This window comes from Taeniopygia guttata, chromosome 12, assembly GCF_048771995.1.
Source record: "Taeniopygia guttata chromosome 12, bTaeGut7.mat, whole genome shotgun sequence".
NCBI lineage: Eukaryota > Metazoa > Chordata > Aves > Passeriformes > Estrildidae > Taeniopygia > Taeniopygia guttata.
In genome coordinates, this window is record NC_133037.1 from 8,711,090 (window position 1) to 8,737,546 (window position 26,457).

At 42.8% G+C, this 26,457-nt stretch overlaps 2 protein-coding genes across 5 annotated transcripts in view; one reads left to right on the top strand and one right to left on the bottom strand.

The window, feature by feature from the left end:
- Nucleotides 1–2,138: 2,138 nt before the first annotated feature.
- Nucleotides 2,139–12,825, bottom strand: SLC25A20 (solute carrier family 25 member 20). Its single transcript, XM_030282958.4, has 9 exons — nt 12,694–12,825; nt 11,979–12,071; nt 9,941–10,068; nt 8,263–8,353; nt 7,207–7,324; nt 5,974–6,046; nt 5,263–5,372; nt 3,795–3,919; nt 2,139–3,302 (listed from the first exon to the last, which is right to left on the bottom strand). Exons 1-9 carry the CDS (start codon nt 12,796–12,798, stop codon nt 3,240–3,242), a joined length of 906 nt encoding a protein of 301 aa, XP_030138818.2. The 5' UTR covers nt 12,799–12,825; the 3' UTR covers nt 2,139–3,239.
- Nucleotides 12,826–13,041: 216 nt separating this feature from the next.
- ARIH2 (ariadne RBR E3 ubiquitin protein ligase 2) overlaps nt 13,042–26,457 on the top strand; it is a 33,316-nt gene continuing 19,900 nt past the window's right edge. The window contains exons 1-4 of one of the 4 annotated variants that reach the window (XM_041718747.2): nt 13,094–13,181; nt 14,034–14,161; nt 15,409–15,541; nt 16,904–17,251. In XM_041718747.2, coding sequence (XP_041574681.1) covers nt 17,003–17,251 — 249 coding nt within the window. In that variant the 5' untranslated portion in view covers nt 13,094–13,181; nt 14,034–14,161; nt 15,409–15,541; nt 16,904–17,002. Of the gene's footprint in view, nt 13,182–14,033; nt 14,162–15,408; nt 15,542–16,903; nt 17,252–26,457 lie in introns of all 4 variants that reach the window. The other 3 variants (XM_072934758.1, XM_030282954.4, XM_030282957.4) reach the window with 3 other exon arrangements.

Sequence of the window (26,457 nt, forward strand, 5' to 3'; positions counted from 1 at the left end):
ACACCTTTAATCACCACTGGAAAAATCACTTGCATCAAAGCAGAAGGGGCCAGGAGGATGTACAGCACAAGAGTCACTCTGTGCTGATTTTGATATAGCAAACCCACATGTTATCAGCACAAGGAGCATAAAGAAAATTATCATTGGTATCACTGGCTGGCACCAGTGTACCAGCTGCTACTGTGTGCCCTTCAACTGCAGATACACTGCCTGAATTCCCACAAGAACCTGGGCAATTACAAAATAACATTTGAATGCAAATCTAGGCCTCTGAAAGCAAAAGACTCCTCAGGGTATAGAAAATTATGCTTGTGTTAAAATTCTTCTCTTTCTGAGGCTGCACACATTAGAGACAAGGAATTGGAAAAGTTTGTATGGCAGAATCTTTAGAGATATGAGCAGCTTTTTAAATATTTCCAGGGTGCCTGGGTTTCAGTTTTTGAATAAGCAAGCAGATGTGTCTGATGAGCCTTTGCAAAGCTCTTCTCCTGCCATTGCTGTTGGAAAGCAGCCCCTCATTCGTGATTGTCTTCTGCCATATTTTTCTTAGCTAAAAGCACCAATTGAAATGAACCATGGTAAACAACAGCATGTTATCACACAAAATACAAAGCTCTGCAAAAACCTTAGAGTGGGGAGAATATAGAATATAATTAGGCTAAGTCAGGATCTGAAATGTTAGAGAAAAAGTGCTAAAAGGGATAGTTTGGCAGAAGGAAAAGAGTCTACAGTTACTGGTAACAACTGAAGTAGTAGAGAGTGAAGTAATATTTGTCTTCCAGAGCAAGTACTGCTGAAAGCCACAGACTGGAGAGGCTCAGCTGGTGACAGCAGAGCCAAGGGAAAGTGCTAAGCACCAAGCCAGAGGCCAGTACACAGACTGAGCAGCTGCTCAAATGCAGGAGCTGTGCTCTTAAACCCAGCAGCTCAATCCGGGACATGACTCGTCCCTAACTTGGTCTCCAAGAATTTTATGTTTTTCACAGTCTGCAACACTTGAGATTGATAGGACTGGGGTGGGAGAGAGCACAGCTCATGACCAAGCCTTGGGGATCTCAGCCTTCCTCTGCTTCAGATCTTCCCAGCTTTCTGGGAGCTTAGGAGGTCAACAGCATGCAGCTGGAAGGGGCAGCTTTAAGCATCACTGTCTGGAATTTTATGAAAGAATATGCACTTCTGTCCCTCCCAAGAAGTGTTAGTATTTCTGAGGACATAAATAGAATTGAAAATAAAATTCATCTTTATAACACTTCTTAAAGCTGGAAGTTACTCCTAGGTACCACAGCCTCAGCATGGAAACAGAAAGAAGCCAGAGCAGCCACCAAAGCAGCACAGGGCAGCATTTTGTGGTGAGGCAGCACAGAGCTATCAGAGCAGACCTGATCAACTTGAAACTAGCTGGGATTAGCCTCAGTTAAACCAGAACTGTGTTTAAAACCATTTGAGAGTTTATATCCTGTAATTACTTTCACAAACCAGTACTAACTCAGTGTTCATGCTAAGTGTTGCATTCAGAGGAGGAACAGCAGCCACTCCTGAGCACTGAGGAGTCGGGAAGGCCCTTGGTGGGTACAGTGGCAGTGAAATGCAGAAGCAGCTCCCTGTGACTCAGATTTTCCCACACCAGGGGCCAACCCCTCCTGCCCTGTAAAACACAAGAGATGGACTCTGAGGAAGGCAGGTTCCCTTCTGGTCTTCCCAAAAAAACTGGGAAGGAGAGTAGAATCCAAGGCTTCTCTGCAGCACGGAGTAGGAAGTTTTGAGGGCTGCCCCTGCCTGTGGAAAGCCGAGGTGAAGTCTGTGTCCTCATGGTACAGGTCAACAGACCACACCAAGTACTTTCCACAAAGTATCTGCTATTTGTTCCAAGGTGTGCTATTTAGTGTCTTGCTTTATAGTTAAAAATTTGCATCCACAATGCAGCACCTAAAAGGACTTGTATGACAAACATGCCAAGTGCAGAATATTCCTTTCTATCACTCATGTCAGAAATTGAAAAGCTAAAAGGCAAGGGGTTAGCAATCAAAGACAGCATAGCACAGCTTATTTCCCAATCAATCTCAGAATTAAGAATTGGAAAACTTTTGCAAAACTAAGCAAGCATGACCATGCAAAAAGTAAATGAACCAAAGCACACATCCTAGCCAAGCAGCACCTAGTTTTATTGAGTTCCAATAACACTGCATCACAACCAAAAGAAATTAAAATTTGCTTTTTGTTTCTCAGTATTAGTCACTTCTCAAATGAAAAGGTGATCATGTTTACTAAGAGTAAGAGAAAACCAAGGAACAGGAGAAAGAAAAGTTAGACAAAACTGCAGAGCCAGTGTCCTCTTCATGTGTCCCCATCATGTCAGAGAAATCCAGTTCTTGGAAGTGCTGTTAAATTTTCTCAAATCAATGTCAGGGATTGAATCCCAGAACACAGTATTTGATGAATCAAATATATCACAGATTCTTATGAGCTGTGCTGTATTTCTGAAATCACATTTGGGTTCTCTTCAGTGGGACAGAAAGGATTTGAGAGAACAGTTGAGGTTAATCAAACACATTTCCCCACTGGCTCCCTCAGTAAAGCTTAGTATAAATGTTAAACATGATGCATTTTATGTCCTAGTTCCACAGAAAAGATCAGCGTGCAAAACCTGATATGGTACCTGCAACACCCCTCAACTCATTGAGACATAGCTCCAGCCTCCCCTGCTGAGCTGTGTTTGCTGCTGTACATGCACAGGAGATTAAAACCAGTGTTAACACAGGACAGCCACAACTGAAAAAGTACAGGAGATGAGAACGTTGTCTGACATTGCTCGCAGACACGACCATGTGCAGCTCCTGACTTATGCCCTGAGAGTTAAGTATATGCTGCCAAAAAATTATTTGAAGGAAGTTTTTCATAATTAATAGCTACATGTTTCTTCAGTAAATAAAGAATTACATTTTAAGATGTGTCCTCTTCTTCCATCAGGAAGTACTTAAGGTAGCATGTGTGATAGTGTGTTAGCAGTGTCACTGCTGTGGTTGGCTCAGAAGATTTGTCACCCTAGCTCCTCACCAACTCTGTCAGAGTTACAGCTTGCATTTCTGACTGGCACATAGCACCACCTAAAGAATGTGAGAAAGGCAAAAAGGTATTAGCAAACAATTATTCCTGAAACATTAAGAGATCATTAATTTATTCCTCTGAGGCAGATTTGCACTCTCTTCCTTGTCCTCTCTCGTTTCCAAACTTCCAGGTGTTCATAGACCAGGTGCAACCCAGTTAAGAAACTTCATAGCGACTTCAAAACCAAGAAAACATGCCTGAAAAAGAGAACACAGAACAAATAAGGATTCTAAAAATCTGTTTCAAACAAGGTTTTTGAAATGCTGCACTATGAACACCTAACATGGTTTATATGGAAGGAGGAAGAAGACAAAAAAAAGTCTTGACTCAGAAGCAAGAATTCTACTGTATCCCTCCACACAAAGGCTGAACTTTGGCTCTGTTAGGCTCATTATTTATTGAAGAGGAAGTGGGTCCAAACTTATTCCATCTTCTACAGATGCGTGTACAATCAGTAGCTAAAAACTATCAGAGAAAGTCAACAAAGAGCTTTGCAAAGCTTTGAAGAAAGATTTACTTGCTCCTAGACTGAAGTACAGTTTTAGAACCTGGACACCAACAGTCCAGAGTACCTGCAGTGACAAGAACCTCTCTGAAATGGTACAAGAGTAAACAGGCAGTTGTGGCCTCTCCAGACTCCCTGTGAGCACCACGTCCCCGGAACGCAGGCGGAATCACGACGTACTCACCGCGTTGGCAGGAAAGGCCCTGATCATCACAGCTGTGAACCCCTTGTACAGAGATGTGACTCCTTCCTCTCTGATGAGTTCCCTCAGCACATCTCTAAAGCCATTTGGGTATTTTCCTGCAGGAGCTGAAAGGGATGCACAACACATTAGCCCAGACGTGTGGCAGTGATGAGGGCTGAAGGATGTGCCACAGGTAACAGCCCAGGATTTTCAAGTGGTTCACATTGCTATTGCAAATAGACAAGAGAGCTCAGTAAAGGCTCAGTGAACAGAAGTTAGGTGCTCACCATAACCAAAAAGTGTACATCATCAAGTCATTGCAAGCAGGGAAGAAAGGAGAATAACTTGTGTCAGGGTTGGAAGTCTGAGCTGTTACTTGCACTGCTGATCGCAGCTCTCCCAAGAGCTGCACTTAGGTGATAGGAATCTCAGATATAAAACTGATGAAGCTGGTTAGTAAGAAAATGATCCTATCACATGCCCCAGCCAAGAACAGCAACAGACTTCAAATGAAAAGCACAGGATGTTCTAATGCTGATGTCACATGGATATTCTGAGGTGTTTTTTAAAAGCTACTCTACTCAAAAAACAATTTCTTCCTTCTCCTGACACTGCCCTGGGAAATACTGCCTCTGCCAGCCTTCTGAAGAGGTAGTCCACAGATCAGCCCAGTTAAACAGAACCACTATGAACCCATGTCATCCACAGAGCAGCACTGGGGTCTGGCTCAGTGGAACAGGATCAAAGCTGGGATGTCTTTCCCACTCAGCCCTTGGTATGGTACAAACAACCACAGCAGCCATTGCTCAGAGAAAAAGAAATGAAGTTTCCTGCACTGACTGTCATGATTTGTGACTGAAGAAAAATCGTCACTGTTCAGTGGAGAGTTGAGTCCACAGAGACCAACTGCTTTTCGCAATATTTTTTAGCAAAAATATTCACTGACAGGACCAGCAGAGAAACCAACAAAAAACTGTCAAACTCTGCTGAAGCACAAGGTCTGGGGTCATCCTAACTGTAATTAGGCCACAGACATTAAAAGCAGAGCTGCCAGTCCAAAAGCAATGCTCTCAGCAAGTCATACCCTGTTACTGTAAACTACAGATAGCACAGGCTACAATTTATACAATTACATCTGAAGTGAAATAATAAAGCATCTCATAGAATTACATTTGTAATAAAATAGCTATGAAATTATGAATTCTATGCTTAGGTTTCAAATCAGGTACCTCAAATCAAGATAATGATATTTATCAAGGACGCAGAAACAAAGCAGTGCAACCCGATGTGCCAAAAATTTGTGAGGAAACCAATTAGAATGCTAGGAGCACCCTTGGGTTTTTCATGCACTTGTCTCAAGCAGCACCCAAGACCTGTTGCCTCCCAGAAGTCATCTTCCATCACTGCCCAGCCCATTCCCAGGAGCACCACACCCAGTGTGGCCATGACACACTGGAATGCAACTCACCAGTCTGGAAACGTGATTTCAGCACATCTGGTGGAATGGCAACTGCCCAATTGAAGATCCCAGCCAGGCCCCCAGCAAAGAGGATCCTAGGCACACTGAGGTCACTCACACTGTGGCAGGATCAGAGTGGGGTGGGAGGAAAAGTGGAAAAAAGATTTAAAAAGGAGAAAAACGTCAAACTCATTGTTTTGACTAAGGTGACAATCAAAAAGACAGCCTGGCTGGCAGCCAGGAGGCAGCACAATGCTGCAGACAGAGAGTGCAGTATCTGAGCACCTTTCTCAAGATGGACCAACTCCACTCTAAAGAGTCAAATCTTTTTATTCAGCGGCACACACACACACACACACACACACACACTCTGGGAAAAAAAAAAGAAAAACAACAAACAAACAAAAACCAAACCAACCAAACCCTCACAAAAAACCAACAAAGCCCCCCAGCATTTTGTGTGCATACAGGGTTGAAACTACTCGAAGTATTCCTTACTCGGCTAATACGATCCAAACTGGAATCTGAGAGAAACTCAGAATATTATTTTAATTGTCAGCTAACCCCAAACCAGAACAGTCCAACTCACTAGATGAGCACCTATTTTTCTCTTTTTAAAATTTATTTTGATGATAGTGCTCTAAATCTCTTCGTAGCTGGGGAGATTAATCAGCAGTGTCTGGGAAGTTCAGAAAGTGATGACTGTGAGATTTCACTGACCTCTTTCCCTCAGGGGTCAGAATGTTCTTCAGCCACTCGTACGTCATGAAGTACATTCCACTGGCTGGGACGTCTGGTGGGTAAACAGCAAAGGCTGTGAGGAGTGGGAAACCAAAGGAAGCCCAGAGGCACACCAGCCCCATGCCAGCCCAGCAACACCACTAAGTACATACAGATTCCTTTTCTGAACCTCTTCTACAAACAAAATAAAAATCTTCTGCTGCCTTAACAGAGGAGTCTGAACTTTCCCATGGAGAGCAGGTGCTAATGGCAAGAACTGGAAAATAACTTTTCTGTCCACAGCCTTTCAAACCAGACTGTAACCTGGTTACATTACACAAATGATGAGACAGCTCTAAACTGCCCAAATTTCTGCACAGCATATCAGAGCAGCACAGAACTTAATGAATTTTGCACACTATTAGTTCTAATGATTCTATTTTGGGATTTTTTTCTGCAGTTGATGGGTCTTGTTTTGTTTTGTTTTTTTTTAAGCTACTCCCACAGCCTATTCTTATCCCATACCTAAACTGGAGAACCAGCCCTTATCTAGGGACACTGCCAGGGTTACACTGCAGGCTGCTACACTTGTGTGAGAAGCAGAGGATAGAACCAAATTCTAAACTGAAGTAACACAATACAGAAATTTCAGTTTTTCAAAGGAGAATTACTAAAATATGTAAAGGATTCTGGGTCTGGCACAATTACTTGGTTGTTGTATTTGAGAGAGGGGTCATGACATCCCAGTCCAAAATAACCCAGACTCAAAAGGGTAGAAAGCATAACTGCTGCCACCACATATCTTAAAGCAGTCAGTATTATACAGCAATAGTCACAGATAGGCACAATCCTTCTCTCAAGGAGAAAAAAAAGAAAAAAAGAGAAGAAAATAATTTTTAATAAAGCCCACTTCTGTACTTTTCTCTTCTCTTTGTTCTCTCTGCTCCTCTCCTGAAGTCTCTCATTCCTCTTGGCTTCTCAGATCTTAATTACTTCCTATATCCCTCTGATCCTTGTCATCTAATCTCTTCCTCACTCACTGAGAATCTCATGTTTATTTCTCAGGCCCTTTGAGGCACTGGAGTAGCTCTGCAGACTGAAAAAAAAAAAAAAAAAAAAAAGAAGAAAATGGGTGACACAGCCCTTCCAACTGCCTAAAGGGACAGTGAAATCTCCCATACTGTGTCAGGCTTATGCTCCAGTCCCCCCAGCAGGGCCAGCCCTGTCTCTTACCTCTCATGAGGGTCAGCACCGTGCCCTTGTACACACCCCGGATGCCAGACTCGCGGTACAGCTGCTTGGCACAGTCCAGGGAGCCACTGTACTTGGTTTCACCTGTAGCTGCCTGGATCTGCAGGATTAAAGTGAGAGTTCCTGACCAGTGAAGGTTTCTGGTCAACACAGAACCATTCAGCCAAGGGTTAGAAAGCCTCACATGTGTTTCCAGAAAGAAAGGAGCACATGCTTCTGTCTAGGGAGCCTCTGCCTCACTTCCTCAAGCAGCTCTCACTTTGAAGCTGAGGCTGTGGTTACTGCTCCATGCAGAGAGCAGATTCTCCTTTATTCTTCCACAGTTTGAATTAACTCAAGTCACTTAGGTAACTCCATATTGACAAAAAGTAGTCTTCAAATAGTGAAATTCAGACCATTCGTATGTGTAGAAGATCTCCCATGATAATTTCCTGTCTGTCAGAGCTAGCATGTGACCACCCATCACTGTATTAACAGAGTTCAACACAGTCTGAAACAAGCAGAGCTTCCCACACCTGCTAAAGATGGCATTTCATTTGTTCAGGTTTACATTTTCCAACAATACTTTAAAACCCCCGCAGGAGGTGCAGAGCTAACAGCCACCCAAATGTCAGAACACTGTTTTGAAATGCATTCCTTAGCTCTGCATGGGGAACTGTCAACTGTAACAGAACTTCTTTACACCAGAAAGAGTCTCATGATCTAGCAGGTTTACGCTTTTTAAGGAAAAGTTTCATTCAGAAAAAACTCTTTTCCATACTTTGACGTGGACTGAGGCATCCATGGATGCCTCATATAATGTCTCATAGCATAAGGTTTGAGCCTTATGAATAGAATGAATAGAGCAATTAATGCTGTGTGTACTTATACTGTCACAGTGAGTTTAATGCTTCTTCGTGACACAGCTGCATTAAATGACAGTTGTCTCAGTCCTGTCAAAAAACAGAACAGAGTAAATGCACTAACGAAAGAAATTTCTGCTATGGAAAGACAAGACCCCTAAAATTAAATTCCCATCGCCACCATACAACGCCTTACCTGTAAAAGGCACTTGATTCTCTCTCCTGGAGCCATGATTACTGTTGTGAACACTCCTGACAACATGCCAGCAGCAAACAGCTGAGGATATCTGCCCCAAGGAAACAAAAAAGACCCTAACACAACTCAGCACACAGGAAACAAAGGGCAGAAAAACACCTACATCACCAGATGATGCTGTTCCACATGAACACGGCAGTGGAACTTGAAATGCATCCACTACTTTTATCAGTGCCTTGTCAATGCAGAGCTAAACATTTAAGATCTTTAGCACTCAAAGCTGTGGTTCCTACAGCAACCACAACTCAGCTCTTCATATCCATCCTATTTGCTAATACCCCTTCTACTTGAGTTTTTTGCTACAGCATTCCCCATTCATTTCAGTCTCTTCTTCCTCCAGTTCCCCATACTCTTCTCAGTGACCCCAAATTCCCCAGATATTCCTGCTTGTGCAGCCAGAAGCCTTCTTTCCATAACCTCTCACTCCCTCAGTCTCTGCCAGACCTGTACTACCAACCTGTCACTATCCCAAACACTCAGCACCTGCTTTCACGTGGCAAAGTCTCCATGACAAAAATCCCTTAAACAAGCTGAGTTTCTCCATCACAAAACTATCTTTACATCCAGCCTCCTACTACCTCCCCTAGTAAGATGACATAACATCTCAATTTACTCAATTTCCACACCTTCCACTTCTCTCCGCTTGCCCAAGAGATGGCATTCTATTCCAACTCTTACACCTTTCTCTGTCAAATTCCCATGGTATCTTCCAGACCATTCACACCTCCCTTGCCACTCTACATGCACCTCCTACTCAAACTAAGTTTACAGGTTTTTAGCTCACCTTGGGATTATTCAGCCCCAGAAGAGGCACGATAGGCTCCTCAGGTTTCTCTCCATCTTCTTCCTTCCACAACTTCCCTTCAAAATCAGCATGGGAAATACAAACATCCAGCCTGCCTCTAGACCCATAATCACAGCACTAACAATCTGACCTTTATTTTTGGGTCTCAAGTCCCAGGCCCACTGTACCTTCACTGTGTCAGCTGTGCACCCACAGAACAGCACAGCTGAGCACAGTGACAATACATACACTATTTGTTCTTTCCCACTGCTCTGCTTGAGAGGAATTTTACATAAAGACTCAAAACCTATGCTGTCCTTCTCCAGCTTGCTCCTAAAAACTTCCTGCCTGAGAAGAGGGCTGCTCATAAACACCTCTTTTCAGAAATAATAATAAAACATTTTTATGTGTGTCCCTAATGAAGGGACACAAGAAGACTCATAACTAACAGGGAAAAGAGAATCAGGACTGTGAATGCTATCAATTCATGCTTGACCATGAATTTATTGCTCCCATAGTTTCTGTTAATAGCGAGACTGTTGGCAGGCAATCATTATATAACTCTCACTGCACTCCTCTAAACCGGAATTGTTCCTTAAAGGCTCCTTCTTGCGTAGAAAGGGAATTGCATGGCACCTGCCCACACAATGCCTGTTTTTAGCCTGTGCTATCAGTCCCACGCTTCCAGAAGCATTAAAACATGAGTGTTTTACTTTTCAGAACTATATTTATCACCTAGGAGAAGACACAAATTTACACCACAACTCAACGTGTGACAACGCAGCAAGAGGCTCAGGATGCCATCCCCAACCGTCTGATTAACCAGGAACTCACGTCAAAACATCGTCAGGTTTTCTCTGCTGGAGTCTTTTTCCCAAGCCAAATCCAAAGAAGCACACAGCAAACATGGGTGTCACCCCGATGATAGGAGCTGCCATTCCTCTATATAAGCCTTTGACTCCCTGCAAGAAACATTATCACAGGAATTACTTGGTTTGGCATAAACTTTGCACACATTTCAACTCGTTGAGGAGAGAAAGGCAACAATCCAGGATAGGATCCATCTAACAGTCAAATTGATCAGAGGAATAAAGGGGTTTATTGCTCATTTGCAGTTATACATGCTTAGCTGAGGCTCAGGGACTGCTGCAGAGGAAAGTTATCCTTCCTGGGAAACACTGGCACCACTGATGCCCTTCTAGAACAACACTCCTCGCCTGCCCATACATCTCAAACATGAGGAAGTGAAGTTAAAAGTCACCTGAATAAGGGCCTTAATAGATTCTGTCAAGAGAGAACACTCTCTGCTGCACACAGAAATGCACCTGTGTTTTATTGGTAACTTATCGAAGGCTGTAGTGTAAAATCCCAACACTGAACCTGAGAACACTGAAACTAATTCAATCTTTTACTAAAGGAAGAGCCGGGAAGAGCAACCAGAATTCCTTCACTCCCCACATGAATTCACTTTGGAACAGATTCAAGAGCCAATTTTTTTTTTTTGTTTCCTACCCTAAATTTAAATTTTTCCCCATACAACATCACATTCCTGATATTTTATATATTCCTGATGTTTCCTTTCATAGACTACACATATGAAAGAGTTCTAATGCAGACCCCAGCAGCTGTATTTATTTAATTTCTCTTGTCTTTAAACTGAACTTTGTCCAATAGACAGGAGAGTTATATTCTTAGATAAAGGCTAGACACATAAATTAGTGGCTGGTCTCTGCACCCCTTTCTTCTTCCTGCCCCAATAAACCAGTGCAGCCCAGGACATGCTAAAATATTACAGGCACAACTGGCTGTGCCATGAAATCGCACCTGGCTGAGAGATCAGCCACTGCTGCTCAACCTCCCCTTGAGCACTGGGAAGCAGAAGGCCTTGGCAGGGAGGTTTAGCAGTTTTCCTCACAGAAACAGATGAGTATTGAGTAGGAGTAGAGAAGCAGCACTGCTTTTGAATTTCCCATCACAAGGCTGTTATTATGGCTCAGCTCTGACGTCCGTGCTGCAGCAGGGGTGTTAAAAACTGCCAGGGATCCAGAGCTAGCACAGCATTCCACTCCTTTGTGGGAGAGACCAGGGAAACAAGATTTGCTTTGCTTATATAACAACCTGTTAATACCACAATGGAAGTAGATTTCAGATTTTGAGGCAGATCTTTCATTCAACAGGGAGTTACCTAATGAGATCCAGCAGAAATGAGATTTCAGGCAAGCAGATAAACAGCTGGGTTTTACAGCCATTATTTCCAAATGGTAAATAGCTGCTGAGAAAACTTAAAAAGCAGAAAATGGGACTCTCTGTTAATTAAAGCTTTTAATCAAGGCTGTGTGATTTCTAAAACAAAACAGACTAGCTCAACAACATGATCATGATGATTCAGGAGTAAAAAACACTGTCCACGTTCTAGAGAAGGTTGAACAACTACTATAATTGACACTCTGCTCTCAAAAAAAGAGAACAAAAAAATCTATAAATTAAAGATCCTCTGCCTTCTCATAGGTGGCATAACATCTTATAGAAGAAAGTAAAAGTACTGCTTGTATCAACAAAAGACATTAATGATTTTAGAATTTCCAGAGATGACCCTAAATACCTGCAAAATTCCAAGGCAAGAAAACAACTGCCAACATTTACTCCAGTCTAAATTCAGACATTACCATCATGCTATTTTGAACCCAAAACATTTCTTAGCAAAACAAAGATACATGTACCAGGAGCACGTGTATGGTATTCCACAAGCTTTGTAATTTGCTTGAAAATGTTAATTAGAATCAATTTAACTGACAACCCAGGAACTAACTGTATGGTTTCTCTGTAGGATTCCATTCCTGCAACTGATCATATCTGGCAGGTGTCACAGTACCTCTCCAACAAGAGTCTTTCTGAAGCAGTCAAAAGTCCCAGAATAGAGTGGGGCCTGGCCAGGCTGTGGCTTAGGCTGGGTTTGCAGTCTGACCTAGTAAGAGGGAGAGGAAAACATCATTTTATTAAATATTACAATGCAAACTTTAAATGAGAGAACACCTCTGGCTATTATGGACTATGTATTGTGACTGACTTGAAGATAATGACAGAAACACTGACATCATTTTAGCCCTTTGCAGAGGAGGCTGAATTTTAACGTAATGAGTAGCTAATGTATTTAACTAATTAATTGCTAGGATGACGTCCGGATGAGGACCACAGCTCCCTGGACCGCATAGGGTCACTCCTGGCCTCCCCCTGGCGCAGGGGCACGGGGTCCCGCCGCGGGACGAGGCTGGCAGGCACATCCCAGCTCCCAGCTCCTTCCAGCACCGGGAATACGGACGCTTTTCCCGATTTTTCACGGGAAACCGGAGCGGCGAGACGCCCGGCCGCCGCGCCGCCAGGGGGCGCCCTACGGCACCACAGAGCCCAACCCCGGCCCCGCCTGCCGCGCGGTGCCTGCCGGGAGCTGTAGTTCAGCCACAGCGCCCACCGCGACCCGCGCCGCTCCCGCGCAGTTTCTGCCGGGAGCTGTAGTCCACCCTCCGGTGCCCCGACCGCACCGAGCACCGGCTGCCCCCCTCGTACCCGGGCGCCCCGCGCCACCTTACCTTGATGGTGTCCAGCGGATGCCCCACGAACACCAGGCAGACGCCCCCGAAACCGCCAGCGAAGAAGTTCTTCAAGGGGCTGATGGGCTGCGGCTGCTTCGCCATGGCGGCGGCGGGTGAGAAGCGGGACCGGGACCGGGGCGCTGCGTCCCTGCCGAGCCAATGCCACCCCCTCCGCGCCGCGACCTTTCGCCCAGTGCGGGGCACGCCGGGAAGCGGGCGCGGGGCGGGCCGGGGCCGCGGCGCTGCGAGGGCCGCTCCCGGCGCGGCCACTGGGCGCTGTCAGCGGCCGAGCCCGGCCCGGGGCCGCTCCTTGGGGCGCGGGGCCGCTTCCCCCCGCACGTCCGCAGTGGTTCGGCCGTTCCCCCCCGCCCCAGCGCCGTGGCCCGGCCCGGCCCCGCCCCGCCCGGCGGAGGTGACGCACCGGGCCCGGCGGTTCCGGCGCGCAGGAGGAGCCCGGGGCGCCGCTCTCGCCGCCCGCCCGCCCGGTAAGTGCGGGGCCCGGCTTTGCGGGGCCCGGCCGTGCTGCGGCGGGCCCGGCGGGAGGGATGCGCGGTCGCTTCTCCGTGCCTGGTGCTGAGCTCGGCGCTCCGCCCCGGCAGAAGCCGCAGCCCGAAGCACCGGGGCTCCGGGCGGCCGTGCGGGGGCCCCTCCTCGCCCGAAGCCGCCCGGGCTTTCCCCGCTCGGCGTCTCCCCGCGGGGCTCCCGCGCTGCCCTCACGCGAGTTGGCGGCGCTCTGGCTGTGCGGGACGGGCGCGGGGCTGGTCTCGCTCGCATTCCCAAAGAATCGAGCCGAGGTGATTTAAACGCGCCGGTTCCGCGCTGCCCGAGCCCAGAGGTGCCCTGGAATACGTAGGTACCCGTAAAACAACTTGTTAAAAGTGGCGACAGGGTAGGAAGTGCAGGAATGAAATGGGTAAGTTGGCAAAGCCGTGGTAGTGTGAACCAAGACTGGCAAGAGGAAGGAAAGCAGGTATGTTCCCGGGGAAGTGGGATACGGCTCAAGGAGGTCCCTGCAGAGTCATCTGTGGTGAAAACGATAGGGCATCTTCTGGTTTATCAGTGTTGGATGATAAAAATCCTACCTAAAAAACAGCGGAGAAGGAATGATGAGGTGTGCACTGCATACGTGAGGAGGCAGTTGGGGATGATCCACAAATTGTGGGTTTGGGTGACATACATGAAGATGCAATTAGCATTGATAGCCAGCATGGAGCTGAGGCTGTGATGGTTTTCCTGGATGAAACCATCCAGGGAAAAGGGAGAGTGTTAGCCTGTCTAAAGGTTACATGGATAAGGAGTCCAGGAAGCAGACTTAAGTTGCACTTTCTCTGTTTCAGATAAATAAAGAGGTGAAAGAAGAAAAAAACGTATGAAATGGTTGTGAAATATCAACAGAAAAAGAGGAGGAGCATTCTCCAATTGGAGGAGTCTCTGCCAAAAGAGTTATTAGAGGAATCCCACAAGGGTAGGAATAAGAAAAGAGTGATGTAGTTGGACAAGGAATGAGGTGGGATCACTTAACATGGTGACACGATGAAAGGCATTTTGTTTCAAAATAGCTTGTTAAGAATTGTGTTGTGAAGCAGGAGTCAGGGAAAGGGTGCTGTTGGAGGTGATAGACAGCAGAGGGTAGGGGTGGGCGTGTTTAGGAGTTCCTGCAGGAGACTGGAGCAAGAAAGGCGACTAAATTGTATCAGTGTTAGTGAAGATACAGGAGTATTTTGGATTAAGGTGGTGAAGAAGGAGATAATCCTTCCTTGGATTGGAATGTGATCTAAGTATGGTTTAAAAATTTATAATTTGATCTTGACAGTTATGGTCATTATATAATCTAAATAAACCTGGCTTTTTTGACCCTATCTTTTGAGTTTAACATCTTTATTGTCATAAAAATCAGTGCTATCAAGTAGTAGCTCTGTCTTGTCTTTGCATTCAGAGAGTTTGATTTGGGCATTGGGCTGAGCATAGGTGAGGTGAGTTTTGTTCCCAGTTTTCCGAGTACCCTCCTTTACTTTGTCCACAGAGCATGTGCCTTATCCTTCCTTTCCCTTCACTTGTGTCAGTGTGGTGTGTGCAGTTGTGCTGTAAGTGAGCTCATTCCTAGAATGTTGAGACAGGAGTCACAGAAGTCACCCGGTCCTGCAGACTGTTTTTCACTTGATAAATTCATGTGTCCATTTGCCTGTGCAAACAGTTCCTCTGTTTGCTCACCAAACTGTGCTAGTGGCACAGAGAGACATCTCTGCACTCCTCTGAGCTCCTTCCCAGTGACTGGTGTGTAGTTGGGAGGTACTGGGCAGGCCCCTTATTCTACCTGGATAGCTACAAACATCTCAGTGCTTGGTGTGACTTGCCATGTGCTGGAATAGCAGAGGGCCTAGTATTTTCATGTTTGGTTTTTTTTTTTTTTTTCTCGAGTGTGGAATGATCTGAGTGAGTTTGAGAAGTTCCCTGGCCTGTGAAACTTGCTCAGGCTTTGTGGTGGCTGAACAAAGTTGTTGCACACCGGGCTGTTGATAGTCCACACTGGGGTTAGAGGCTCAAATTAGTAATTCTTTTAACATAAGTTTAAGCAGGTAAAGATCCATTACTTATTTTATGCAAGAGCTCAATGTCAATGCAGATTAAGCCCAGACTCTAAGCAGGGTAGAGGGAGGGACGAGGGTTTGCCTTGTGTCTGCCAAATCAGATTTCACATCTGTCTCCTTCCAGTATGGAGAGACCGTGTCTGTTCTTCTGGAGTTCTGTGGAAAGCAGTGCTATAAACTGTTTGTGTGCTATGTATGCTGTGGATAGCTAAGGAATCAAGAGGCAAATGAAAGGAATGAAGACCAGAATTCAGGAGGTAATATAATTACGTACTAGTCTTCAGCCTCTCTGGGGGTTTGTATCTCCTGAAGCCCCTCAAATTATTTGTACGTCACATCTCTTCCTGGTTATTCTCTGCTGCCTGGTCAAGTGACTGGAAACAAAAAAAAAAAGAGTTGCGGAAAAATAATGAAAATTTGTGGTTGAGATTTCCTGTGTTCTAAAGTAAGGATTATCAAAGCTTGATTATGGTTTCCCCAGCAGCTACAAATTGCAATACTGAGGGAATATATTTGAGTGGCAGAGCTGACAACATAGTAATGCAGAATGGGAATGTATTTAAGGAACCAAATACACACTGCTTGTGGAAACTAGAGCTTTGATTTTAATATATGTAAAATTTGGTTACAGCATTGTTTTTTATTCTTCCGTATTTAATATATTCTCTCTAAACTAAATAATTTGGTTAAATGGAAATTTACGACTAAATATGAGATGACCATAATTCAAGGTTGATTCATGCTTTACTGCTGAATCTTTTACAGCTCAAATTCTTATGGTTCAGTTACACAAGCAGATTTGTAGTTCAGATAAGTATCAGATGTGTGAATTTTCCAAAACAAGTGAGACTCTTAAAAAAATAGTTAGCTGTTCTGATTCTTCTTCAATAACAGCTGTCAACACCTGAGCATAAATTTGTACATTCAAAAGGTAAGAAGTATATACTGAGGAGGCAATAAATAATAATTTTTATTTCCCGCTTCAGATGAAGGTCCAAGCCACATTACATCCAGTAGAACCAATTTAGAGGGATGAACTAGCTTCACAATTTATTTTGAGATGCTATTGAAGACTGTTAAATTGTGTGCATGTGAGAGATCTGTTTGCTGGTCTTATTTTCCTAAGTCCCACTTAATGTCTGTGGTTCTGAACCAGTATGGTTTGGTACAGAATATCACAGGTTGTACAGGATATCACAGGTTGGCTTTCTAGCTAATATTGCCATAGGTAAGGGGTTTGTGTTTTTCCTGTTAATTAAATAGATAGGATGCTGTTGATAAAGAACTTTGTCATAAATTCAGTTTTTTTCTCTGAGAAGATCTGTAGAGAAGGTTATGCAGCCAGTTTCCAAATGTCAGAAGTCACGGGGCCTGCACTGGGAACTAGGATGCAGTGTAATAACCCACTCTCCAAGGATTTGGACCTGTCCTGTAAGAGCAGCCTTGGCTTTGGAGGTGCAAGAGTCACAACGGATCCAAACCAGGGACATGCACAGCAGAATCCTCTTTACTGGGCCGTTGGGTTGGTCTGTTCCTGGCTGCTTGATCACCTATTTGTTGTTGACGTGGCACCTCTTACAATTCCTTAGGCACAGAAAAAATTGTTTTTCCTCCCTTAGGAGACAGAACTCAGATGAAATCAAAAGAACGATAAAGTTTGGAGGAAAAAAAAGAAGCTGCACTTGCTTTCCTGGTCTGCAGTTTGGCAGGGCATTAAGATGTCCGTGGACATGAACAGCCAGGGCTCTGACAGCAATGAAGAGGATTATGACCCTAATTGCGAGGAGGAGGAAGAGGATGAGGATCCTGGGGATATTGAGGATTATTATGATGGGGTAGCTAACGACGTGGAGCAGCAGGGAGCAGATGCCTTTGACCCAGAGGAATATCAGTTCACCTGCTTGACTTACAAGGAGTCGGAGAGCACTCTCAATGAACACATGGCCAGCTTGGCTGCCACGTTAAAGGTGAGGAAAGGTTTCTGCATTCACACAGGTGTAAGACAAGTCTGTGGCTGAACAGGCAAACGCTGAGAATACAGTTCTAATGAAAGCTCTGACAACATTGCTGTTATGGGGGGTTGGAGGAGCATTATTGAAGGTCCCTTGTTTGAAACTGACTCAAAGGTTTACAATTGTTACATACTGGGGCCTGAAAAATCTTCCTTTCTGAATGCTGATTTTTTTTTTTACAGAGCTGAGCTTCATGACCAAAATGCCTGAGTTATAACTGCATTAATACAATGCAAAGAGGGTATATAGAAAAGAAACAAATCAAACCATAAATGGTGCAGTTTGGTACACCTATGTTTGAGAAGATAACTGACAAATAGGAAGACATGCTAAAACTGTAATTCTAACAAAAACACTTCTCTTGGTTGATTCTGAGAGAATAATTATGGACTTTGAAAGACAGATCAGCTGTCATGCCAGTTACCAACCCTGCTGTTGCAGTGGCAGCAATTGAAGTACAGTGAACTTGCCACCTCTTGGAGCAAGTGTGACTTAATTCATCACAGAAAAATCACACTCCATGGTATTATGCTCAATAAGACTTTTGTGATGACTTCTTTCTCTTTTTGTAACTGATTATTGTAGTGTCAGTCAAAAGAGGAGGCAGGCTAGAGGAAAGCAGAGTTTCCTAAGCTCTAGATGTGGATGCTGGGTTGAAATTACTGCTGCATCTACTTTGTAATAGACCAGGTCTTCTAATGCTTGCTCTTCTCTGGAGCTGCCCCTGAAAGCAGGACAAGTGATGACTGCAGCATGTAAAAAAACTGTGTTGGGTAGGTTTTAATTCCAATTCATTCAGTCTGAATCAAATCTAATTTTAAAAATGAGAGGGATTTCTTGATCTTTATTTGCACATCGATGTCCTGCAGAAAGAGTATAACCATAACGCATGAGGACTATGAACCATAAACAACAGGCTTTAAAAGGCATCCATAGCTCGGTGATTTTGCCATCTGTTGTGCTTGTTCCCAGCATTTACCACCTCAGAAAATTAAGTTATACTTTTTCTTGCTCTTAAACTTGTCTCTGTAATTACTTCAAAATGTGTATTCTGAGCTCTGAATGAATGGCTGCAGTTCCCTACAGATTGTCAGAAACTGGAGGCAACAGAAATGTACAAATGAGAATAGTTGGTCAGCACTTCTGATCCAGCTGCCAGTTGCTTTTGATTCTTAGCAATTAAGATTTAGAACAGCTATTCTGTGCCTTATTTTCTGCCTTCAAATGGAACACACTCCTAAAAGGTGACTCCTGTCATATTGTTCTCCTGAATTAAATTACAGAAAGCAATACTTTTAGTCCTTAAAATCAGGCTTCCAGTGTTAAAATAAAATTTTCAGGAGTTCTGAAGGTCTCATTGAGCATATGTTATAGTTGCTCGGACTATACCAACCTGCTAGCTCAAATCTTATCCCAAATAGTACCCAAGGAAAGAAAATCTAGATTTTTGTTTAAATATCAAGAATATGCCTGCTTATTTACTGTTAAAATTAAGTGCTACACACTTTGGTTTGTGCATAAGAAGATGAAATTGAATTTGAGTAGCAGTTTGGAATGATGTGATCTTGTAAGCCACACACGCAGGCTTTAGCCCTTCAAGTGCCACATTAACTCTATTTTCTCCAGCAACGATAGTCCCACAGTTGCACTTTTACTGGATATCTCTTGTGTATCTGCAGCATTTGCTTCCTGGCATACTTGCTTACAATTCTTCAACAACACTCTCTCCCCTCCAAGGAAACTTGTGATTTTGCTAGTTTTGAGACAAAACAGAATAGAAAGAATTAGTATTGAATTAGCAAGCACAGAGAAGAAAGAAATGGAATGGAGCATGCTGAACTATTTATCATAACTATTTTCAATGGACTTAATGATATGAGTAAACAGGGGTCGACTTTTTAAAAGTATTGTATTAACTTCTTTTCTATTAATTTGCTTGAGCTGTAAAAACTGCTTTTTCTTTTTAAAACTATCTTTCACAGTGTCTCAAGTTTCCTTGGATAGTGATAATTGTTCTTCTGGAACATCTAGTTAATTTTTATTTCATTTCCTTTACTCCTTTATGATAGATACTGATTACATGGTGCTTTTTCAGCATTAGCTTGCATTTAAGGCAGAGTGGTTGCCCCAACAGGGGAAAGCTGAAGGTAAATCAAAGATTATCTTCAGGAGGTACAATGTTGAAGCCAATGGATGACTTGGTATCTGAGTGATTTACTATCACAGATTAATAGATTAACACAATTCCCTAAAGCAAATAAAAAATAAATGCAATGAATGGGCTTAAAGCTGTGTTGGAATGTTCTACCACTGTCTATTCTCATTAGGTGATTCACTTTCTGAAGGTTAAACTCCAGGGCACATACATGTGTATTGGGTGGCTTTTTTCTTTGTGACATGTTGTCTACACACTTTAAAGACCAGAAACAGAATTTCAGAGCTTTACAGCTTCATATTTGCTATATATGCTGTTAGTGGCTAATAACAGTTTAAATAGATAGTATTTCATTTGCTCTGCTCATTAACCTCAATGTTTGTTTTTCAAACTGTTTTGCTCACCTATTTCAGACTGATTGTTAAATTCCTATTTTATTTTAAAGCCTTGTGGTAAAGAGTGGTCTTTGGAAACCTTCTTGGCTGTTTGCATTCCCCATGAGTTATAGCTGACCTTGTTCTCATTCTTGCTGAAGGCACTGAACTGAGCAAACCTTGCAGTGGCAGGTTAATGTCAGGTCAGGTGTGAACATCTTGTGCATGTTTAAAAGTTTTCTTGCAACATTGAAGAGAAACACTCTTAAACAAAATGCTTGTGTTTTGTTTACCCCAATTAGAAACAATACTCAGTTTAAATCTGAAGTCTGATAAAAGCATAAGACCCTGCATGTAGGTAAATGTATGTCCTTGTATATCTTACTGTTGTAGGAAAGTTTTGCCTCAAAATCTTCTGACTTGCTTTTTGTCAGGTGGGGAAATCTGAATAGAAACATTAGTGCAAACAAGGCAGCAGTAGACTAAATCAGGTGTGCTCTGTGACAGGCTTGCAACTACATTAGTGGTTATTCCAGAGCCATACAGAAGCTAGAGAGATTTAATAAGTGTTACTCTGAAAGTTTCTCCTTAATTTTGGTTTTAGTGTGAACTCTGATTTCATGGGCTTTCAAGGAAAAAGAAGAGGAAATCTTTGCTCCTTGGTTAGTGCTGTTAAAATGAAGATCTGAGGGAGCTTCTGTTAATACCCTGACTAAAATTAGGACAGGCTATCTCTGTTGAAACATACCAGAAGAAAATATCGAATGAATACCCAAAACTGTGCTTCTCTGACCAAAAGGCCTGTGAATTGAAGCAGGTCACTTCTAATTCCTCAAAAGGTCACTTGACCACAGTCAACACTCGTGAAGGACACTGCTCTCAACAGCAGAGTAGCCTGTATTGCCTGCAGACCAGCAAATGAATTCGCAGCAGTTATTTTTAAGAAACAAATGTAAGAGACAATATCTTTCAAAAATAATGAATTAAAATGGTATAGTAGTAACTTTGCTTTCTAGATAACTCTGTCAGTTGTCATTGAGTGATTGTGGGTCCTGGAGTGGCTTATCAGTACATGCAAACAGTGTGATACTCAGCAGTTGTACAAACAAAGCTGAGCCTGTCACTGGCAAGCAGTTAAGTGTATGATGATGTCACATTGTTTTTGTTTGTTAATTATGCCTCCTGGCTCTGCTGAGGGTCTCCATACATGTCTGGAGTATCTGTAATGTTTCAAATAATTGGCAATGGTTTCTCTGTTTCAGTGATGAAGTGGATTTTTCTAGTGTTACATTTTGTTTTTAATAAACCACTAGATAAAACAATTGCAATTAGAATTTATGAAAAGAAATTACCTTGACATTAGGTGTTAGCTGATTGTCAGTCATGAGGAAGCTGTGATCTTTCTGCATATGCAAGCTAGCACGAGAAGATAGTCATGTGGTCCTACAGGCAAGTGGAACTGATGTCTTTCCACTAAAACCAAAGAAATTGTAAGACTGAAGAACTTATACTTTTCACTTCGCTAATTTGAGTGATTTGCTAATTTTTATCAGAGAGCAAAAAGCTTACTTCCTGTGCTTCCTGAGATTACAGCTTGTGATGTGGGTGTTTTTAGCTCTGTCCCTTGAAGAGTAAATCTTGGTAGATTCAAAAAGTGTTTGATATCATGACATGATTCCGTTAATCTATGTTACCTCTACTGCTCTTTCAGAGATAAACCAGTTTTTCATATATTCTGGCTCACCAAACTGATGTTGCATCTTTTCATGGAACCAGAGTAGTTTTTACTGGTGAAAACACAGCCCTCTGAGGCTGCTCCACACACTCAAATTGCGCTGACACAGAGCAGTTAGTTTGTAGAGCTGCTGGGTGAGAGCTGGCAGTGCTCCTCTGGAAATACCATCTCCAGCAGACCCGGGTCATGTGTGTGGGGCCTGGCAGCCTGTGTGAGCAGCCCTCCCTGAAGGAGCCTGTCTCTACAACCACAAGGTCTGGAAAGAGCCACATGTCAGGACTGTGGGGTGTGTGTGTGCCCTGCTGTATTGCTGCTCAAACCATGGCCCAGAATGTGCTATGGAGTGCTGCTTATCTGAACCAACCTGCAGTGCCATCCTTTCAATGCCATAATGACTTCATGGAACTTCCTGCAATGTACAATGACACTGTTAAAGGCTTGCTGTGCCTGGGTACCTCAGATGCAGGAGAGGGATTAAAGGCCCTTGAAGTATTAAAATGCACATACATAAGAGCAGTTTCAAAAATTTATGTTCAAAGTTGAAGTCCATAAACACCAACATTAGTAAGCAGAAAATATTTAAATGTATTTTTTTATAAATGGCAGGACCCGATAGGCAAATTTGACTTTTTCACAGAACCTCTGTGGTGCTGTTAGGCAAAGATAACACACTGTTTCCAAGTACTCCTAAACCCTTGGATCAGTCAGAATGTGCAGGTTTATGTCTACATTGTGTTCTGTATTTTAACACCAAACCAACATTATGTGGGGCATCCAGTCTGAAGCTGTAACCCTTAGGAGCACTCGTGTTTGAGACATACCTTTGTCCTTTACCGCTTTTTTGTTCCTGAACAGAAAGATCCTGGGAGTTCTGCAATGCAGAAATTGTGGTTACAATACCTGTACTTCAGTAGCATCAAAAGGACATGAGTGTGTCTAACTTCAATGTAACTCTCTTCAGTGTGTTTTGTTTTGGCTCATAAAAATATTTTTGTTTTTTAAAAAATTTATTGTTTTTGTAACTTCTGGTCAGCAGAATAAGAGAACTGGCTGGAGAGCCCAGACTTTACAACCTTGTGACACTTTCCTGGAGTCATTTGAGGAGAGAAGAAACAATTTTGTTACCTATTGCCCAGGACTGCTGAAATTCTTGACTGAAAAAATGAGCCACAAATGTGGAGGGTGATTATAGCCCACACATTTCTTTGTGATTCACACCTTAAATGTATCTCACAGCCAGTATGACTGCAGTAAGCAAAATAATCCGTTCACAGCTGTTGATGAGTGTGATCTTGGTGGGAGGTAGAGGCAAGACAAGTCAATAAAAATGCCAAAACAATCTTTCAGTAACTGTTTCGTGTTCAAGCTTACAGCTGGACATTATGATCACAGGAGTGGCATGAAGCAGCTGAACACTTTTCCAAATTTGTGCTGCTGTGCCTATTAAGGATGGTGCATCAGAAACAAGCTGTGTTGTGCCCAGTGAAACGTTGTGCAAAGCAGATGTTCTTCCTCTTCATCTTTGTATAACAAAAGTAAAATGCCCTTAGAGCTGGGGCTGTTGAATGAAAGACTGTATTATTTGGGCCTGAGCAGGGATTACTCACTGCAAAGTTACCTAATCCCTGCTCCACTGAGGCTGTGTGCACACACCAGTGCTCCCAGTTTAGGGTTGGCTGCCCAGTGTCCTGAGCCACTGGTCACAATTATGTGGGTTCAGGTTATTACCAGACCTTTGCTTCTTCCCTGTGCACCTTCTGAATCCTCTCTGTCAAGCAGAAGGAATTGTCCACTCTTGCTGGATTTTGCTGGGAGAGCACCTCAGGAGAGGCTGTGCAGTGGGGTGTGTTGCTTGCTGGGTGTTGGCAGCATTCAGGGAGCACAGAGCTGGGCACTGGTGTTCTCACACCGTGTTGCTTTGGGAGGAATAACTGCAGGGAGGACAGCTGGGGAGTCTCATGTCAATCTTATATCCATGTGCTGTCTTACAGCTTTCTTGCTGCATTTCTTTTGCTCTAAATCTTTCAAGGAAGGGATCTCATAGCTGTTTTGTAATAATGCCTTCTGGCATACCAGCTTGCTTAAATGTTTCTGTTCTTTTAATATTTATTTCTGAATTTCCTCAGGAAGAATAGCCTAACAGCTTGAGAAATACGTATGTTGAGATTTCCTAGCTGAGTCCTACTGATCCTGTTTGTTGGCAGCTGCAGCTCAAATTGTTGCTGTCCTTGTGTAGGAGAGCAGATGGATTAAAGCCATGTGTAAATGTGGGGAAAGAGCTAGAATTTAACCCCAGCTCCCCTTTCTTCAGCATGTGGCCAACTAGGTTATTCACTGACAGCTTCACAGCCATGGTGTAACACCAGCAGTGTTTGTCATTCCCAAACTGCAGTCTGCCTCCTAAATATGCTTCTAATCTTGCAGGCTGGCACCAGGTCTCTGCATGCCAGAAGGTGAGTGACAGGGTACAGATTAAAACCTGTGATGAAGCAGAGCTTATGAAGTGCTGTTTCACAAAACCTTTCCATGGTATTGAGAGTGCAGCTACAGTCTCTTAACTGGCATTTCTTACCTGCAGTCCGTAATCAGGAGAGGGCCTGAAATGTCAGACAAATCGTAATCTATCCTTTGCATGAAACCTAAAGGTTTTTTCACTTAAAAAAAAATTTGCCTGAACACAAGTAAAAAAAAATCAGTATATATGTTTTTGTTTTAAGACTGTCTGATTTTCCTTTTATATGAAATTAATTTGAGTTCAATTTTGAAAGCAATCTTCTTATGCTCAGAAACCCATAATAGATATGAAAGATTTTGCTTACAAGACTTTGAACACTTGGCATGTTTATGGCAGATGATGTGAATCATATCTCAAGCCCCTGCAACCTCATGAGTTTTCTACTAGGATTACATATTGGAAGTTTGAGGTAGATAAAAGAACAAAGTATGGTCCAAAAAAAAACTTTGGGTTGCCTTTTCTTAATTCTTGATACTTCTGCAGTTTTCTGAGAAACCCTCCAGTAAAAACAGGGCAGTCACATAATTTTTCCAGTGGGGCATGGAGGGAGTCAGATCCAATTTCTACAAGAAAAACAAGTATAAAATGAATTTTTTTCCATCTGTGGTTTACTTTCCTTACCTCAGCATACTGAAGTAAAGCTGAAGGGATTTTTTTCTTCAGTGAAATTACTCAATACAAATTATGGTTTCTTTCTAGGGTGTTACTCTACTGCCAGCTCAGCTCAGTCTCTATTTTGCCATAGTTTCTCACCAACACAAACTATTTCAGAGGCTTTTGCTCTGTGTGCCTTTCCTGTTGTAAAGAATTTTAGTGTGTTTTTAGAGGTTTGGATGCAACACACAAACTTATATCTTTTGAAGTTCATCCTTTCATTGTAGAACTAACAAAAACTATTTGTGGATTAAAACAAATGCTTCTCAAGATTAATCCTATTTGTTTAAATCTCTTTGTATAAAAACCTTTGATTAGGAAAAATAAAAGAAACGAAAACTACATTTCTTTATGCTAGATTTGTGTTCTTCTTGAGCAGACATTTCAGTGCAATTCTGATCTAACAGGAATTGTCAGCTTGGTGCAAAGCCGTGGGATGTCAGCTCCAACCAGACTCTATCTGAATTGAATCTCTTTAAGAATCATGTGATGATCGTTGTTTTAAATTCCTGATACCATATCTCTGCAAAAATGAGGATTGAAATGCACCTCCAAAAAATAGGCCTTCCCTTTGAGAAAAGTGAAATGAACTCATGAGATGTGCATGTGATATAAATATGCTTGAGCAATTTCTGTAGAATACAAGCTCTGCAAAAGATGGTGGTTTTTTTAGCTTTTAGGAAACATTTCTGTCTGAATTAGCAATTGTCAAGGTGACATGGTTGAAAAGATTTTCTGCTGTAAGGAGATGAAACATCAGCTCTCCAAACACCTTGGCTTATCTGAGGAAGCAAGTTGAGACAATTGTTTTAGAGCCCTCTGAACACAGCAAGGGAGCTGCAGAGATTCTTTGCAAACTCTTTTGATATTGTCTGATCCTAAATAGTGCCAGACTCTCTTTCACACTTCAAAAGTGTGAGAATTTTGCTTATCTTGGAGACTAAAGAAGCTAGAAGATAAACGGAGATGGAAATAATAATGAAAAAAAAATTGTGCACTCTTCCAGAAAATGGATACATTTGTGTTTGATGCAGTGGCATTATGATTTTGTTCCACTTTCAGAATCTGATTTTGTTCAGCACTATATAAAATCTTCAGAATTTTTTTATGGCTCCTGTAGAGTCTTTTCCTTATGCAGAGCAGCTTCCTGTTGGCACCCTTGCTCTGTGCATAAGCACTGTGCCCCTTTTCCAGTGCACTGATCAACATTTGGTGCCCATTCCTGGCAAACAGCAGCCCTCCATAAGTCAGAGTTAAACTGGTGGAAGTTTGGAAGAGGCTTTGGAGGTGATAAATTACCTGTTTTAAAATAAAGCTGGAAATGGCAGATTGGATGAGATTCTGTCTGTTTAGCTTTGCTGCCACATCTTGGAGAAGGAAGTCTGGTCTTTAGTCAGAAGTTTTCCAGGTTCAGATTTGGACTGGTTATATCTTTGATATTAAAGTTTTAAGCTGGTGGTGGAGAAATGAGACTGAGGAAAGGAAAAAAAAATTAGCATGAATATTGCTTTCAGTTTAATAAATTTAATCCCAGATAAAGTAGCTTAGGAGAAGTCAGGCTATATAGAAGCACTGGCATAATTGATGGGTTGCAGGCAAATACTGAAATAGTGCAACATACAGAATAAGCATTCCCCTTTGCACTGGGATCTGTAGAAGTATTTCACTGAAAGAAGCTGCTGCCAGCAAGACACCAAATGGGCTGTGTTACTGCCTTTTTTGGTTCTT